The 15,015-nt window shown below is 44.3% G+C and overlaps 2 protein-coding genes across 2 annotated transcripts; one reads left to right on the forward strand and one right to left on the reverse strand.

Moving 5' to 3' along the window:
• The first annotated feature begins 12,621 nt into the window (after positions 1-12,621).
• On the forward strand, positions 12,622-13,925 carry LOC4801919 (low choriolytic enzyme). Its single transcript, XM_001358900.4, has 2 exons — positions 12,622-12,945; positions 13,011-13,925. Exons 1-2 carry the CDS (start codon positions 12,750-12,752, stop codon positions 13,814-13,816), a joined length of 1,002 nt encoding a protein of 333 aa, XP_001358937.3. The 5' UTR covers positions 12,622-12,749; the 3' UTR covers positions 13,817-13,925.
• A 321-nt stretch (positions 13,926-14,246) lies between these two features.
• Positions 14,247-14,948, reverse strand: SNRPG (small nuclear ribonucleoprotein G). The gene is made up of 2 exons (XM_033385696.1): positions 14,342-14,948; positions 14,247-14,281 (listed from the first exon to the last, which is right to left on the reverse strand). Exon 1 carries the CDS (start codon positions 14,831-14,833, stop codon positions 14,603-14,605), a length of 231 nt encoding a protein of 76 aa, XP_033241587.1. The 5' UTR covers positions 14,834-14,948; the 3' UTR covers positions 14,247-14,281; positions 14,342-14,602.
• Positions 14,949-15,015: the final 67 nt, after the last annotated feature.

Consider the following 15,015-nt stretch of genomic DNA (forward strand, 5'->3'; position numbering starts at 1 on the left):
TATGGCCATCCAGTCAGTTGCATTTTTTTTCAACACGAGAAATCTCGCAGAGCATTCGGTGGCATGGGGGGAGCACCAGGAGTACCACCCACACAAAAGTTAATTGCCGTGCAATTTTTGTATGCATAAATAACCGTAAATTTGTTATACACATCATTTTGATTGCACCCGCTAAATCATCAAATAGCAGCAGCAGGAACAGAAACATAGCCCCAGTCACAGCAAATGACGAAAAAACATTTGCTGTTGCCAAAAACCAAATGCCCGTAAAAATGCTCCAAATGACTCCAAATTTGTGTGGCAAAAATAACTTGTGTACATGTATTTATAAAAGTAGACGTACCTCTGGAACCAAATTCGATTTAAATAAAATGAAATATTTAAACATCAAAATGATAGCCTTGTGCCAAATGAATGATTGCAAAATATTTGCACAACTAGTTGACTTTCGCCCTGGGGATAGCGGATGGATGAATGGATGGATGTATGAAATATTTGTGCTATTTTTGCTTGGAATAATCGCTTGCGAAATTATTTTTCGATCATTTCTAAGAAGTGAATATGCTACCTAATTACCGACTTAAAGTTGTTTGGAAATAATGATAAATAGCTGACTTCCTATCATTGAAAATCGGATACCGCGAAATTCCATTACAATGCCTGTCCCTCATCGTACAGGTCTTTGATTTCAAACTAAATAAAATCCAAACCTAATGAATAGGAAATCGGTATTGATTATCCGATGAATCATCGTTAGGCATTTAACGCAAAATATTGTCCATATAAATTATAACTTATTTATACAATTTTTGAAGACATCAAGTACAGTGGGAGGTCTTGAGCTATGCTGACATTTAATCTTATTGATTGATGACAGACTGCCAGGCCGAAACCCTCGCTCCAGTAAGACTCAAACAGAATGGGGGGCTCGTCCACCCACCCCACTTCTTGGCTACAGACAGCGCATAGCAATCGCACTTAGACCTGTTTGCAATTCGAACAAGTAAGACCGCTTCCGACCACAGCATACCCGCCTAGACAGCTCCCGTACTGGCATCCTGGATAGATTTCTTCGAATACAATATACCCTTGCTCTTCGCGCGATTACCGGGGTATACAACGCGTTGACGGAATGCAGCACAGAAGCGGATATAGAGGGAGCCGCAGCATCAGCAGCAGCAGCAGCAGCAGTGGCAGTGGCAAGCAAGTCGAGCATCAAAAAACATACCACAAGCATAAAGACTTAACAGACACACACTCAAACACACTGGCACACACACACACGAGCACAACACATACACACACACATGCCATGGACTGGCAGCTGTGTAAAATTCATCTGTCATCGCGTGTGTAGCGCCAAAGCTTATGACGTTAATCCTTTAAATGCGCCAAATGCATGCAAAACTTTCCCCAACTGCAGCATGTGTATGTGTGTGTCTGTCTGCCCCACCCCAGTGGGAGTGAGGGTGGCGGTGGCGGTGGGGTTGGGGGTGTGCGTATGGAAAGGCTTCAGCCAGCAGTCGTCAACAGCAACGACAGAGGCTGAAGCTTTAGCAAATTGTATGCCTTGGCATGTGGCATGTGGCATGTGGCGCAAGGAACGAGGAACGCAAGGCGGCGCACTCGTACTTCCCCCGCTGAGAGGGGCGTTCAAGGTGTCAACTCCGGTGCGAGGTTTTTGTATCTGCGCGACAAAATCAACCAACCGAAAGCGTTCAATCATCGTTAGTTACCATATTCCGTTGCAAGCAGCCTTCTCTCTCTCCTCTTCCTTTGCCCAGTGACGTGGGGCAGGGGTAGACAAGCCAGGTAAGCCGAATCGTAAAATAAAACGCACAAACAGAACCATAAATAGAAAATGAAAACCCAAAAAAAAGATGAAACCAAACGAGGGATAGGAGGAGGTATATCTGAAGTTGCAAAAGTTGCCAAAGGCAGGAGGAAAGCTCAAAAGGAAACTGCATATTTTTGCGTTCTCGTTGGCATAAACTGGGTTAGGTCGCGGCACTTAATACAAATTCATGAATATTTTATAGATGTTCCAGGGAATGCTGCTGAATAGTTTGGCGCGGCTCTGTACTCTCGTGTTCTCGGCTTTTATCAGTTTAATGTAATTAAACGATGCTTAGAGGTTTCACGTAATAAAATTCAAATTACAAATGCCAAAAGAGGACACCGAGTGGAGGGCCAGCGACAGAGCCAGGGCCAGACCCAGACCAGCCATTGACTGCTGCCAATCGTGTGCTAAAACGAAAGTTGACATCAAGAATTTTTGATTTAACCAAGTGCATGATCTATGACAGCAAATGTGTCCCGCACAAAGACAGCCACCCGATTCGTCTCCACATGGTGAGGGGATGTGGGGGGACGTGGACCCACTGAGAGCTAGGAGCTGGGAGGATGACTGCGAGCCGCATTTGCTTGGCATGCTCGTCTATTGCCAGTCAAGAGTTAACACGAATCAATTACGCAGACAGACACACACTCGCACAGAAGTCGAGTGACACACAGGGACAGCAGCTGAAGCAGCTATGGACTGGACTCTTCTGGGTGCCACTTGGATGGCTGGAAGAACTTTGCTGGCTCTGCTGGCTGTTGGCTGTTGGCTGTTGGCTGTTGGCTCTGCTGGATGCTGGATGCTGCTGTCAAATGACATTTGACTTCGACTGGCTGCTGTGCCAGGGATTTACAATTTAAAGCAAGTGGCCAATACCAGAAGCAAACGAATCTAATGTCCCCCGTACTTGGACAGGTTTGAAAAGGTCCAAAATATTTGACTGATGCTCTTGGTCCTGCTGCTGAAGCTCGTAGCCACTCGTAAGTGTATCCCAAGTGTATGTATGGCTGTGCTTAAATGGCGGAAAAGCGCTCAGTGCCAATACCAATACCAATACCAATTCGGTTTACGGCCCACCGACCCTGTCACTGCCATCCACCATGTACCATGTACCATTTGTGTTTGTGTGTGTGTGTGTGTGTCGATGTCTATAGAGAGGAGTTAAGTAATCGGGTCCGTTGGTGAACGATGGTCGAAAGGTAATAAAAACCATAATTACAACGTAAATGACAGATGTTACACAGTCGTCAGGATAGACACACACAGGGGCGTGGTTGGAGAGCACATATTAACAGCTATTAAAAAACTATAAAGATCTAATAGCTGGCTATTGTTTCAGGTGGCTAAATGGACAGATGATTGATGTATGCCTGGGCAGGTATAAGTACTGCATAATTATACGAGTTCAGCTATGTAAATCGAACCCTGAATTTCAATGGAAAAGGTTTAAACCAGACTGCCCAATGATTCAGCTGCACGCTTCCGCAGAGTCTGAATCCTGTTTACCTCAACCGCAAATGACCAGCACCAGGCAGGAACGATTTCAATTAGGACGCGCAGATGTATCCTAAGGATAACTGCCGGATTTTGGATCGCATATAATCAAGGCAAATGCCCCGACAATTTCCAATGGAACAGCACCAGGTCCATCTCCAGCCCACACGCCCGCACTCCCACACAAACGGCCACAACACAGAGGCATACAAAATACATACATTCAGCCCTGCCGGAGCTGGGAACATTTTGGGCCCGGGATGATTCAAAAGGAGGGGAACTACGAATGCATTTTGCGTAACTCATTACGAGCGTACCTCATTTAGCGATGGATGAGTGCGCGGACCAGTCAATAGCAAACACCCTGCAGCGGCACCAGGCACCAGGCACCAGGCGGCGGATGGACGCCCTGAAAGACAGGACGGATGGATCGAGGATGGTCCGAGCTCCGGATAGATGGGCGGAACAGTAGCAGTAGGAGTGGCTGGCAGTGCGAGGGCTGCCATGGTTGCAGTTTCATTCATCGACGTTTGCACATCGTCAGCGAGAACATCAATGCTTAACATACTAACCTTTTCTCCTCAGCTAAATTGTGGTTAGCAGGCTCGGCCGAAAACCCCAACCCCAACCCCAATTCCACCGCACAGCACCATCACCATCACCATCCATTCGAAGGGCTGTGTCTGTGTGTGTACGTCACGTTTTCCACTTGCATGACCACTTCCGTTGTTCCTGGGTTTCGTTGGTCTCCTGAAAGATGCCTGTCCGACAAAGGATCCTCCTGATGCCAGATGCCAGACACAACTCCCGCGGGAAGTAGCAGTTAAAGTGTTGCTTACAAATCTTTAGTTGGCATCAAATATGCACACGACGCCAGTCGTCGATTAATTAACACATTGTCCGCAGGTATCTACCGTATATACAAAACTTTTCGTCACTTTTCGTGATTAATTTTAATGGCCCACAAACTGAGATCCCATTGGATTTGGAACAGAAGGAAGTCTGCACAGAGAACCTGTTCTTTGGTCAACGCTGATTAGCCACAATCACTTTGGACTCCACGGGGACGAGTCATTAACCGTCGAGAGTGCTCTCCATCGTCTAGTCGTTGGTCATGCATTTTCCATGAGCCTGTCGGGGCACACACACTCACCCAAACACGCACAACCAACCAGCCACCTACGTAGAAGTTGAACTAATAGCCGTTTAGTGGACTCCACTTCTCCTCTGTGGTGGTGGTAGTGGACACAACTCTCACACGCATAACCGCAAAAACAAATGCAATCGGCGGCACACACACATGGCCTTCCATCCCATCCCGTCCCGTCCACCTTCCGGTGGCATCCGCATCAACCTACCTCTCGAATACATATTTAATAGAAAGAGCTCAGACGCGCAGGAGGGGCAGGCAATAGGAGAGAGAGAGGCTACGTGGCAGTTAAGCTGATTTTAGTGTCTCTGTCTGTTCGAGCTCACAAAGCTAATTAAGGGATCATGAATGTTTAAACAATCCAAATAAATGGAAGTAAAAATATTTCCAATGCCAATTATGAGGCGGAAATTTTATTTGTTAAAAGTATAAGCCGAAGAATGTCAATCTTCTAAGCCTATATGTTAGAGAAGGGATGCCTACTTAAAGATTATGGAAACAAGAAGTTGAAAATAGGAAAAATGTTGAATCATTTCTGGGAAAGCCTTCGGGTGGGCTCTATCAATTTGACAGAAAAACATTACTAATTGCCAAAGAATTAAATCCAACATCTAGTTTAAGTTTTGCAAATGAAATTCATGAGGAAATGAAAATCCTTAAGAGTTACTTTATTTCTAATCTCACACTCGCTCAATTGATTTTTGCTTAATTTATGCAATTGCATAGACTCGTACTCGTGTGTTTGTGTATGTTTGTTTGCCTGAACATAAATCTTAACAAAGCTAACAGAAATGCCAGCAACAAATGCTGCTAACCATTTGTCAATTTTAAATACATTTATTGTATTTGCTTGCCTGTCTGGCTCCCAGTCCAACCCCACCCATAGCAGCAGCAGCAGCAGCAACAAATAAAAGAAAAAGCAACAATAATTTAATAACCCACAAAGCAACAGACAGACACACTCTCATAGGAAAAACCTAGCGACATATAGCCCGACGAACGGAAGAACGGACAGACAGACAGAGAAACTCTCGAAGCCAGTCGCCTTTTTGGCCAAGTGTTGTGTCTATGTATTATTCAAATTCAATTATAAAAAAACGCAATAAATAAAAAATGTTTATATTCGAAGGAGATACGAGAGATAAAAACCGAAAAAGGAAAGTAAAATTCCATTCGGGATTCAAATACCCTACATGCAGGCGGGGCTCCAAATAAATTTTGATTCCTAAGCAAATTCATCTGTTGACTTTGGTTAGGTCTGGAAATTTGTATATGATATCTTAAATCTACTTCAGAATAATAATCAAAAATATTCAGAATTGTGTTACCTGTCGATTTAGGCATTAATTGATTTTAAGGATTTCTATTGGTATAAACATTTGCAGGATTAATTTGATTTCCTCTTCAGCTTCGGTTCCACAATACCTTATAAAAGGAGTATACCCTTCTGCTATTAGTCAAATCTTAAGATAAACAGCAAGAGAAGCAAAACCGAAAGGAATATTTATTATTTGAAAAATACCTTGAGGCCGTAGCAAACATCGGGAGTTCATAAATAACATGAGACTGGGGCCAAATGGACAAAAATCATCCGAAAAATACACAGGGCAGCAGTAACCAGCCCAAAATTTGATAAGCGAGCGGGACTTGTGTAAAGTGGGTGATCGGGGTCTTACCACAAATAATAATATTAGTAATAATAGTAATCAATGTGTAGTGTAAATAATAAATAACATTGTACCGGTGCGGACGTGGCTGTGGGGCATGGAAAATGCCAATAAATTGATAAAAGATGATGAGTCGACCGCGTGCCGGTCCTTGATGGGCCCATGAGCGATTAGCCCGGCACGCAACAGCCGTGAAGAGTGCAGAGGGCAGAGGAGTCCTGGCAGCGCCAAAGGTCAAAAGGGAAGTCCCCAGGCACACTCACAGATATATAGAGAGCATAAACAACATAAATTTATTTGCTGTTAGCCTAATGTTATTTATACCTTTCAATTACAATAACAGCAGGAAGTGGGGCACGAACTTGGAGTGCGTCTGCGACTGCGACTTGGTCTGGGACTGGGACTGGGATTGTGGCCAGGCCAGGCAGACAACAAAGTAAATAATAAACCATGACCCATCAGCAATCAGCCAGCAAAAGGGCCTTCCCCTAACTCATACTTCCACCAGCCTATCCCCCCATCACTATCAGCCGTAATGCGTGCGCATAAATAACTTGGCCATCTCCCGCCCCGTTCCAACTTCCATCAACGAAAGGTGTGAATATTAAGCCAGTGCCAGCGTCAGCGTCAGCGTCAACGGCGACTCCAAAAATTTACGGTTGCCCGTAAAAGTTCCGCTCCAGTCATAACTCAAATTCATGCCTCCCAGGGGAACGCGCGAACGGAGGGGAGGGCTGAAGCTGAGGCTGCGTCGTTGCCAACTCATTTGATTTTGGCGCCGGTCTTTGTCACTCCTCCTCATCCACAACTCCACCGACAAATGAGGCAGCCAACCGCAGCAATATAATTCCAAATAAAAACTAGGGCTGCAAAATGACATTAACCGAGGGTTAAGCAGCGAGAGCTGCGGCAGGTTGAAATCATACTTAAATCCTTCTGACGGAGATCAATCATTGGTAATGTGACACTTTCAGAATACATTCGCTTACTTATAGGGGAGATGGTACCGCTATAAATTACCTAGCTAAACACTATTCTTGGGAAAGAAGCTACACAAAGATTCTGTATTTTGTTGTTCTGGGGACCGAAAAGTAATTATTTTCTGCGCCTCGCCAAAGATTGAGCATATTGTTGGGAGGATTCTGGGGAGCGATTCAGCTGCCCAAAGCATTACGAAAAACCCCGCCTTAGAACATATTTTTGATACCCTATGCAACATATTGAGAATTGTATAGTCTTCGGTAAAGGCTTACAATTTCCATGACTGGGTTTCAATATCCCATAAGACCCTAGGCTTAGACGATAAATCCTTAAACTCATTCTGTCACACTTTTCTCTCTAACCATCTCATGAACCAGTTCGAAGAAGACGTTACTCGATGCTCCAGCCCTGCTGCTCTTATAAACCCACTTATAAACCACACCACAATAAAGAAGAGGCCAAACAACTTTAAGTTGTGATGTAATTACAGATTGGCAAATTCGAAATTTGTCATTAATTGTGCGGTGCCGCATACAAATGTCTGTCAGTTGAGGACCGAGGACTGTGCCTATCTATCTATTAGGAGGGAGTGTGTCGACCCGCTGACTGACTGTCTGGCTGCCTGACTGGAAGGACGACTGATTGAGCAACGGATACCTTTGGACAATTGATAAAATGTGATAAACGCGCAGCAGAGAAAGACAAATGACTTCCAGGTTTGTGCATTAGCACGTGTCCGGGGCGAAACAGAAGGGCAGAGCGGAGCAGACCAGAGCTGAGCTGCGAGCTGACTCGAGGCATCCAGCCAACAAATTGAATTTATAGCCAGGGCTAAGCGTTTTGGGTGTCAGCCTGGTTGGACTTGATTCATTTGCCCAGATACGAGTAGGGTCTGGTGCGAGGGAGCAGCTCAAATGCTGCTTTTAATTTCCGACTCAAGCAGTTGGCGATTTGCTCTGCCTCTGCGGCCTACAATAATTTCCAGCAATTTGCCTAAAAGTGGGCAATGGGCAGTGGGTTGGGGTCTTCGGGTATCTGGGGGCATGCATCTAAATGAACTTTGCGTGCTGGCCAGCTACAAGCAGGAGGGGCACCAGTTAAGGGCCAACAGTGACAGAGCCCTGGGGACAACAGGCCAACTCTCACATTGATATGATAACATTTAGAAATGTAAATAATTTATAATTGCCACGCAAGAAACTAGAGTTCTTGGTCCTCCAGCTCCTCCGACCTGGATCGTCTGACACTTCCCTGGCGAAATGCAAATCCTTGAATTTTGTATGTGTTATCAAAGCATTTTGATGCTCTTTGTTTTTTATTTATTTATCACAATCGTCGGCAATTCGCAGTTTGCCACACGCCTGCAATGGTGAAGCGTTGAAATCGATTTGCATACTTCAGGAAATGCCTACGACAGCGTTGGACTTTTTTTTATTATTTGCTCGAATAGCAGCTGCATGGATGGATAGAGGAGTACATGGGCGGATGTGGGAAAATGTTTATAATAGTCCCATCCAGCGATAGCGAAAACTGAAATGCAGAGAGAGCGGTGGCGAACGCGGGGGCGTCCTTCAAGAGCCATCAAATGTCAGCAAACTATAAAAGTGTCCATTCATATATATATTTATATAGCATATTCCCTCGCAATTCAAAGAATTTATGGAAATATACAAATTGAATTCAGTCGGTGTGAAAAACTTCGACTATTTATATTTTTACAACAGCATATGGTTTTGGTATATGGGAGTTTTTGTTAGTCTCTTGATCGCTTTACAGTGGAATATTCTTTTAGAGACTCCGCACGCATTGTACCCATATTTTTGATTAAGAAAGAGAAGCCCATTTGGGCCCTCTTTTGTTCAAATTAAAACCATTCTTCTTTTGTAAATGTACTTATTAATACAAATCATCCCATTATTTGTTTGTCCTTTTTCCCTATTTATTTCCTATTAAACGAAACTTGAATATTTGACTGTCATCGTTGTTGACAGACATTCCAGATTGAACTTTTCTTCGGCTTTGCTTTTATTCTCATTTTCATAGTTAAGCCGTCTTAGGGAAAATATTTTTTCCTGGTACCCACACACCCTCCTCGAGAGCATATGCCTGATGCGGCTTAATGGAAACTTAGGGGGAACATGTTTCTCCCATCCCCATCCCCATCCCAATTCCAATCCACAACCCAAACGCCCCACGCACGCATATTCTCGATCTCGGTAAGTTTTCGCCATCTCAAAATCGACATTAGCGGAATTAAAAGTTTTTCCATGCGGTGGAAATCTTTGTGAATAAAAGTTTTGCGCTTCCTTCCGCTTTATTAAGCGCAAAGAATACAAAAAAAAATGCGGCAGAATGGGGAAAAAACTTTCATTTCAACGAACATTATAATTAATTCTCCTACCATCTTCCATGACAATCTCCACGCCACCATCGCTGCAGCACACAAAGAAAAAGCAAAATTCAGCAATTTGTGTTGTTCATTTTTCGGAATTCCCAACTAAGACGCATTTCCATTTAAGCAGCCTTTACAAACGTCAATTATTATCTTTCTATTATGCAGATTTAGAGAAGGGTTGGGAGAGGCTGCCTGCTATCAACGCAGCCACAAATCACGGAAACCGCTTTAATGCAATTCAATTAATTCAGTTTGGAATCCAATTGAAGATATCAGTTTGGGTGTCAAAATAAACCAAACCGAAAACGAAAACAAACACAATAAAAACAAGAAAGCCAGGCCCGAAAGCCGAAGCCTTAGATACCCTGGACAGATCCATCGTTCCAATAGCACGACTCGACAGATCAATCTTGAAACGCTTACATATGTATCTAGTTGTATAGCGTGGAAATACATTGGTTTGCCCAATATTTTACCTTATTTTATAGAAAATTTTTTATTTATTGGATATAATTAAACTGAAATTTAATCGTTGAGCTACTACTTAAGTCCAAAACTGTATGTACTATACCCTATATGAATTCTTTGCGATATGCTTCCTTCTTTGAATTACAAATCATCTTGTTCAAGCCTATGTATGATATATTTTGCAAGAGTATAACAATAGCAAATGCCAGTTGATGATAAAATGTCGGCAAAGAAATTCATGGGTAGGAGGTGGAGCGACGCAGTGTGTGTGTGTGTGTTCGTGTTTGTGACGTCATTACGTAATCAAATCAAATAACAATTTGTACTTTGTTAAATTTCTTGTCGCCATCGATTGCCCCTCGACGACGCGTCGCCCCTCTCTTTCCATGTCTCTTTTTCTCTCTCTCTCTGACAAAAACAAAAAATGCAAATTTCTTGTATTTTTATTATTTGTCGAGCGATTTTTTCTCGCTTTTGTAGCTTATTGTTTTTTCTTTCTCGGTTGTATCTGTGTTTTATTACGTGACAACTTTGAATTAGTCGCTGGCTTGGACTTGGATTTGGATTTCGTTTGGTTTGTTTTGTTTTGTATTTGATGCCCGCCTGCTTTTGATTTTGGCCAAGTGAGGTCTTCCTCTATTTCTCCCTGTCCCCGTGTGTCTCTGTGAGTGGCGCAAAATTACTCGGTGTCGCATTTTTATTGCCCAGCTGACACATAAAGTCAAGTGGCTGAACTCAATCGACGACAGACCCGCCGGCGCATCGTTGGGCTCTGTCAATGGGTGGATCAGTGCCGTGTGGGGAAGCGGCTCCAAGTTTACGAGTTCAACCAGGAGAATTATGACAATTGCTGGCTAAACTGACTGATTGAATGGGGGCATGGGAACAATAAGGGAATAAACAAAGGTAACTTCAGTGAGGAGTTATTCCTAGACTTACTTCATAGTGGAGCTTAACTTTGAACTATTTCTACTCACAATGTAGAGGAATTTCCTGTAAAGACAGCCTAATATCCCATAAAAATCTATTTTCAGTTAGTTATTACTATGTACTTTTATTTTTTGTGAATTTTCTGAAGACATGGTTCTGTCTGCTCATATTATGTTTATGTTTCAAACGAATGAGCAATATTAGTCGAAGAGTCCAAAAACTCATAAATAAGCTGGAAACACTTGTGATCAAGGAAGGAGGGAACCAACTGAACGAAACTTATGGGATTGATGGATATACTTGCTTAACGCCCAATAATTATGATTCTGATTTACTTATTTGATTTGTAAGCCATACCCAATTGTGTTCAATAGAGATCTCTTAATTAATTTGAAAATTCCCAAATCGCATACAAAACTCATTTTGGCCCCGAACTTATCGCGATGAAATGTGTTTGGGCAGATGCTGTTGTTGTTTGGTGTTGCTGCACAACAAATATGCAAATTGAGACAGGGAAACTAATTTCGCCTAATTAATGATGAACGATTAAAATGGACTGTCAAATAAGCCACACACAGAGATGTAGATTAGACAGACAGGCCGACTTAATAGCTCCCACTGGCAGCTTAATTGAAGCCCCCAAGAAAGTCCCAGCTAGGTGCAAAGTGCAGGCCCAGAGCTGCGATGCCCCCTCCAAGTCCCACCTCAGAGTCCAAGGTGTCACATATCAAGCCCATCCGACAGAGCAACCAGCAAGCAACCATCAAGCAGAGACGACAAACAAACGAATTGGAAACCAAACAGACAGACAGCCGGATAGTCAGACACTCTGGCAGCGGCTTGGGAATGGAAATGGGAGAATGGGGAGAGAGAGAGAGAAAGAGAGAGAGAGAGACAGCTGAAAATTGACTTTGAGCGTTTACGAAATGCTCCGTGCCGACAGAGCTCTAGGCAGCGGCAGGGGCTGTTGGAGGCACGTTGAAATCAATTTTGCGAAATTTATTACATTAAAACGTTAGCGCCAACGTGAACATGACCAACGACAACAAAATAATAATACCAAATCAAGCACAAAGCCAAAGCGTTGATACCCTTCCTTGGCACGATAATAGACCCACGAGAAGCACAGACGAATTTATTAAGGACCTCTTAAGCGGGGAAGCAGCAGCCCGATTTCTGTTTCCCTAATACAAGCACATTTACACACCACGTTTAAACAGTTCCTTACGTTACCTGACACATGTGTTAGAGCTGAGGAATGAATGCGAATGAATATGGTCATATGGTCACGCCATCAGCCTGATCCCGTTAGAATCAGTGAGATAACCCTGCGAGATATCCCATTTCACGATGGTGCATGCTTTTACAACAAAATCCGAGAGATATCAAACACCCCCAACGCAGTTGGAATACTCTTTCCCCAGTGTGTATTCCATTTCCAGTAGGCCATCGAGCGTTGGCATCAAATTACAAGATCTGCCATGCATGTCTCTGGGCCGTGTTTGAGCAGAGAGATCACGGCTCAGCTCGGCTCAGAGGTGCAATGCCTACCAGCTGATGGATTTTGGATCTGTTTGCATGCGGCGCGATTGCGTGGCCATCGGATGCCCAACATTCAACATTATTTAGCTTTTATTTTCGCACATTTTGCATAAATTAAAATGCAAAGTCGCTGCTGCTGCTGCTGCCGCCGATGCCGCTGCTGTCGCTAGTGGTAGTCGCCCGCCGCTTGGGTCCCGGGGTTCAGTTACCAATTTTGTGTGCAGCTGTTCGGTTTGGATGCGGCATGGCATGGCGTAGACGCGGTAAACAAATAACGATCCAATGGAAATAGTTACAGCAAAGAAAAATCAAAATCCAAGGCGTATTATAATGTGTGCACAATTAAGTGGAGTGGTAGTGGTGGTACTAGTGCTAGTGATGGCCTCGCCACCATCCAGTGAAAGTGCCAAACTACCGACGCGCCAGTATCCCGCAGGAGTGGACTTCTTCGAGCACGAGTTCAGCAGTGTAGCAGCAGGTGCGTCCAGTCCCTGAATTAAGAAAGATCTTTCCTCAATGAAAATTATTTGGTCTCTATTGCAGACGAGTACGATCCGTATGGGCCGGACATTGGCAACGATGACTTGGGCATCGATGATCCGGAAACGATGCCCCGCCTGTTCCAGGGCGACATAGCCATCGATCCGTACACCTACATAACCCTGCGACTGGGCGTTAATCCAATGCGACACCCGAAGCGCCTATGGCCCAACGGCACCATACCCTTCGAGATCAGTCCACGGTACGTGAACGAGGAGCGGGAGGCCATTGTTCAGGCCCTGAAGACCTTCAACTCGCTGACCTGCATCAAGTTCGTTCCCTACGACGGCGAGGTCGAGGACTATCTGCTGATTGAGCCGCCCGAGGAAGGGCCCAAGGGCTGCTGGTCCTACGTGGGCAAGCGAGGCGGCGAGCAGATCGTGTCGCTTCAGCGGCCGGACGAGACCAGCGCACACTGCTTCAGCAGCGAGGGCCGCATCATGCACGAGCTGATGCACGCCATTGGCATCTACCACGAGCAGTCGCGCGCAGATCGCGACAATTTCGTGAAAATCCACTGGGAGAACATTGTGCCACGGTTCCGGAAGAACTTCAAGCTGATCTCCCGCAAGAAGGGAAAATATGCCTTCGACTACGACTACAACTCGGTGATGCACTACGGCGAGTTCTACTTCAGCAAGAAGAAGGGCCAAAAGCCCACCATGACGCCGCTGCAACCGGGCGTCCGCATCGGCCAGCGCAAGACGATCAGCAAGATCGACTGCCTCAAGATCAACGAGCTGTACGGCTGCCTTCAGGGCCGTCGTGCCAAAATGTACCGTGGCTTCTGCCACCTGCTGGGATTGTAGATTCGTTTCAGCTCTGCTCTCGCTCCCTCTTTAATATGAATCACATTGATTTGCTAGTTTCATAAATTAATCCGTAGACTATAATAAATTATCGCCCTGAAACTCGAAATTGACTGTTAGTGGTTTCTTTTTGTTGAGAAATGTGAGCCCTGCAAATATGTTAAAAATCATTATTAGGTACAGTTCCGCGATGACCACTTACATATGGATCTACGAAAACGGGTCGCTGCCGTCGTGTTTACAAGAACTAGCATAATTATTATCGGTCTGATGACTTTGAGGATATTATCTAAAATATTCTACATTTTCCCAACGATGCCAACGATGGAATACATATGATTTATTTTATTAAACGGCGGCAAGGTCAATGTAATTAATTTGCGACAAAAATTATGACTCCTGCCACATCCTGCTCTCGCCCGACACATCCTAGGTCTCCTTGTGGTAAGGCTTTTCGCCGCCAATCTGAAAATTATCAATTGTTTTAGTTTATATGCAAAAAAACATAATAATAACGCTATTTACCATTCATATGAAATGCGAATTTGGCGCGAAAAACGTGCTGGAACACATTTCACAATCCATATTCTTACTCTAAAATATGATAACCAACTCGTTCACGTGCAGTATTTATAGTTTCGTTATTTATATTAATTTATTTACGATTTTTGTGGCTTTTCTGAAGGTATACAGTGGATGTGGTTGTTGGAGCCTTAAGACTACACATAATAGCTACGGTGATAGCCATGACGGCGACGGTTGGTAGGGCCCGCACTTTAGCGGGCACTATACCCGGTCTAGGGCCTCGACCAGGACAATGCTGTTGCCGCGGATGACCACCATTCCCACGTTGTTCTTTGTCTTGTCCTTGCACTCTTCGATGGTGTCGTCCAGCACCACGTTCATAAACGGGTCGAAGCCGCGCAGGATGCCGGTCACAGCGCGTCCGCCGTTGAGCTTCAGCATCATACGTTTGTCCATGTACTTTTTCAGCTCTGGGGGATGTGCTTTCGACATTTTTAGTTAATATTTTCCAATTTTCCAAACAAATTTGCAGAAAAAGCGGGGATGCCGGCTACACGCCAAAAATGTCTTCCTAACGCGTGGCTACAAAAACTCTAACGCGTGTAGCGTATTACAGTCTGGCATCCTCCTCGGAAGTTGGAACGTTTTTATGGTCGTCCGACACTATACTGAAG

The sequence above is a fragment of the Drosophila pseudoobscura genome, chromosome 2 (assembly GCF_009870125.1).
Source record: "Drosophila pseudoobscura strain MV-25-SWS-2005 chromosome 2, UCI_Dpse_MV25, whole genome shotgun sequence".
NCBI lineage: Eukaryota > Metazoa > Arthropoda > Insecta > Diptera > Drosophilidae > Drosophila > Drosophila pseudoobscura.

What these genes read in the sequence shown, in the direction of transcription:
- SNRPG (XM_033385696.1), bottom strand. Translation starts at nt 14,833, where the DNA reads ATGTCGAAAGCACATCCCCCAGAGCTGAAAAAGTACATGGACAAACGT.
- LOC4801919 (XM_001358900.4), top strand. Translation starts at nt 12,750, where the DNA reads ATGGAAATAGTTACAGCAAAGAAAAATCAAAATCCAAGGCGTATTATA. An exon ending in GTTCAGCAGTGTAGCAGCAG is followed by an intron (nt 12,946 to 13,010) that starts GTGCGTCCAGTC and finishes TCTCTATTGCAG; the next exon opens with ACGAGTACGATCCGTATGGG.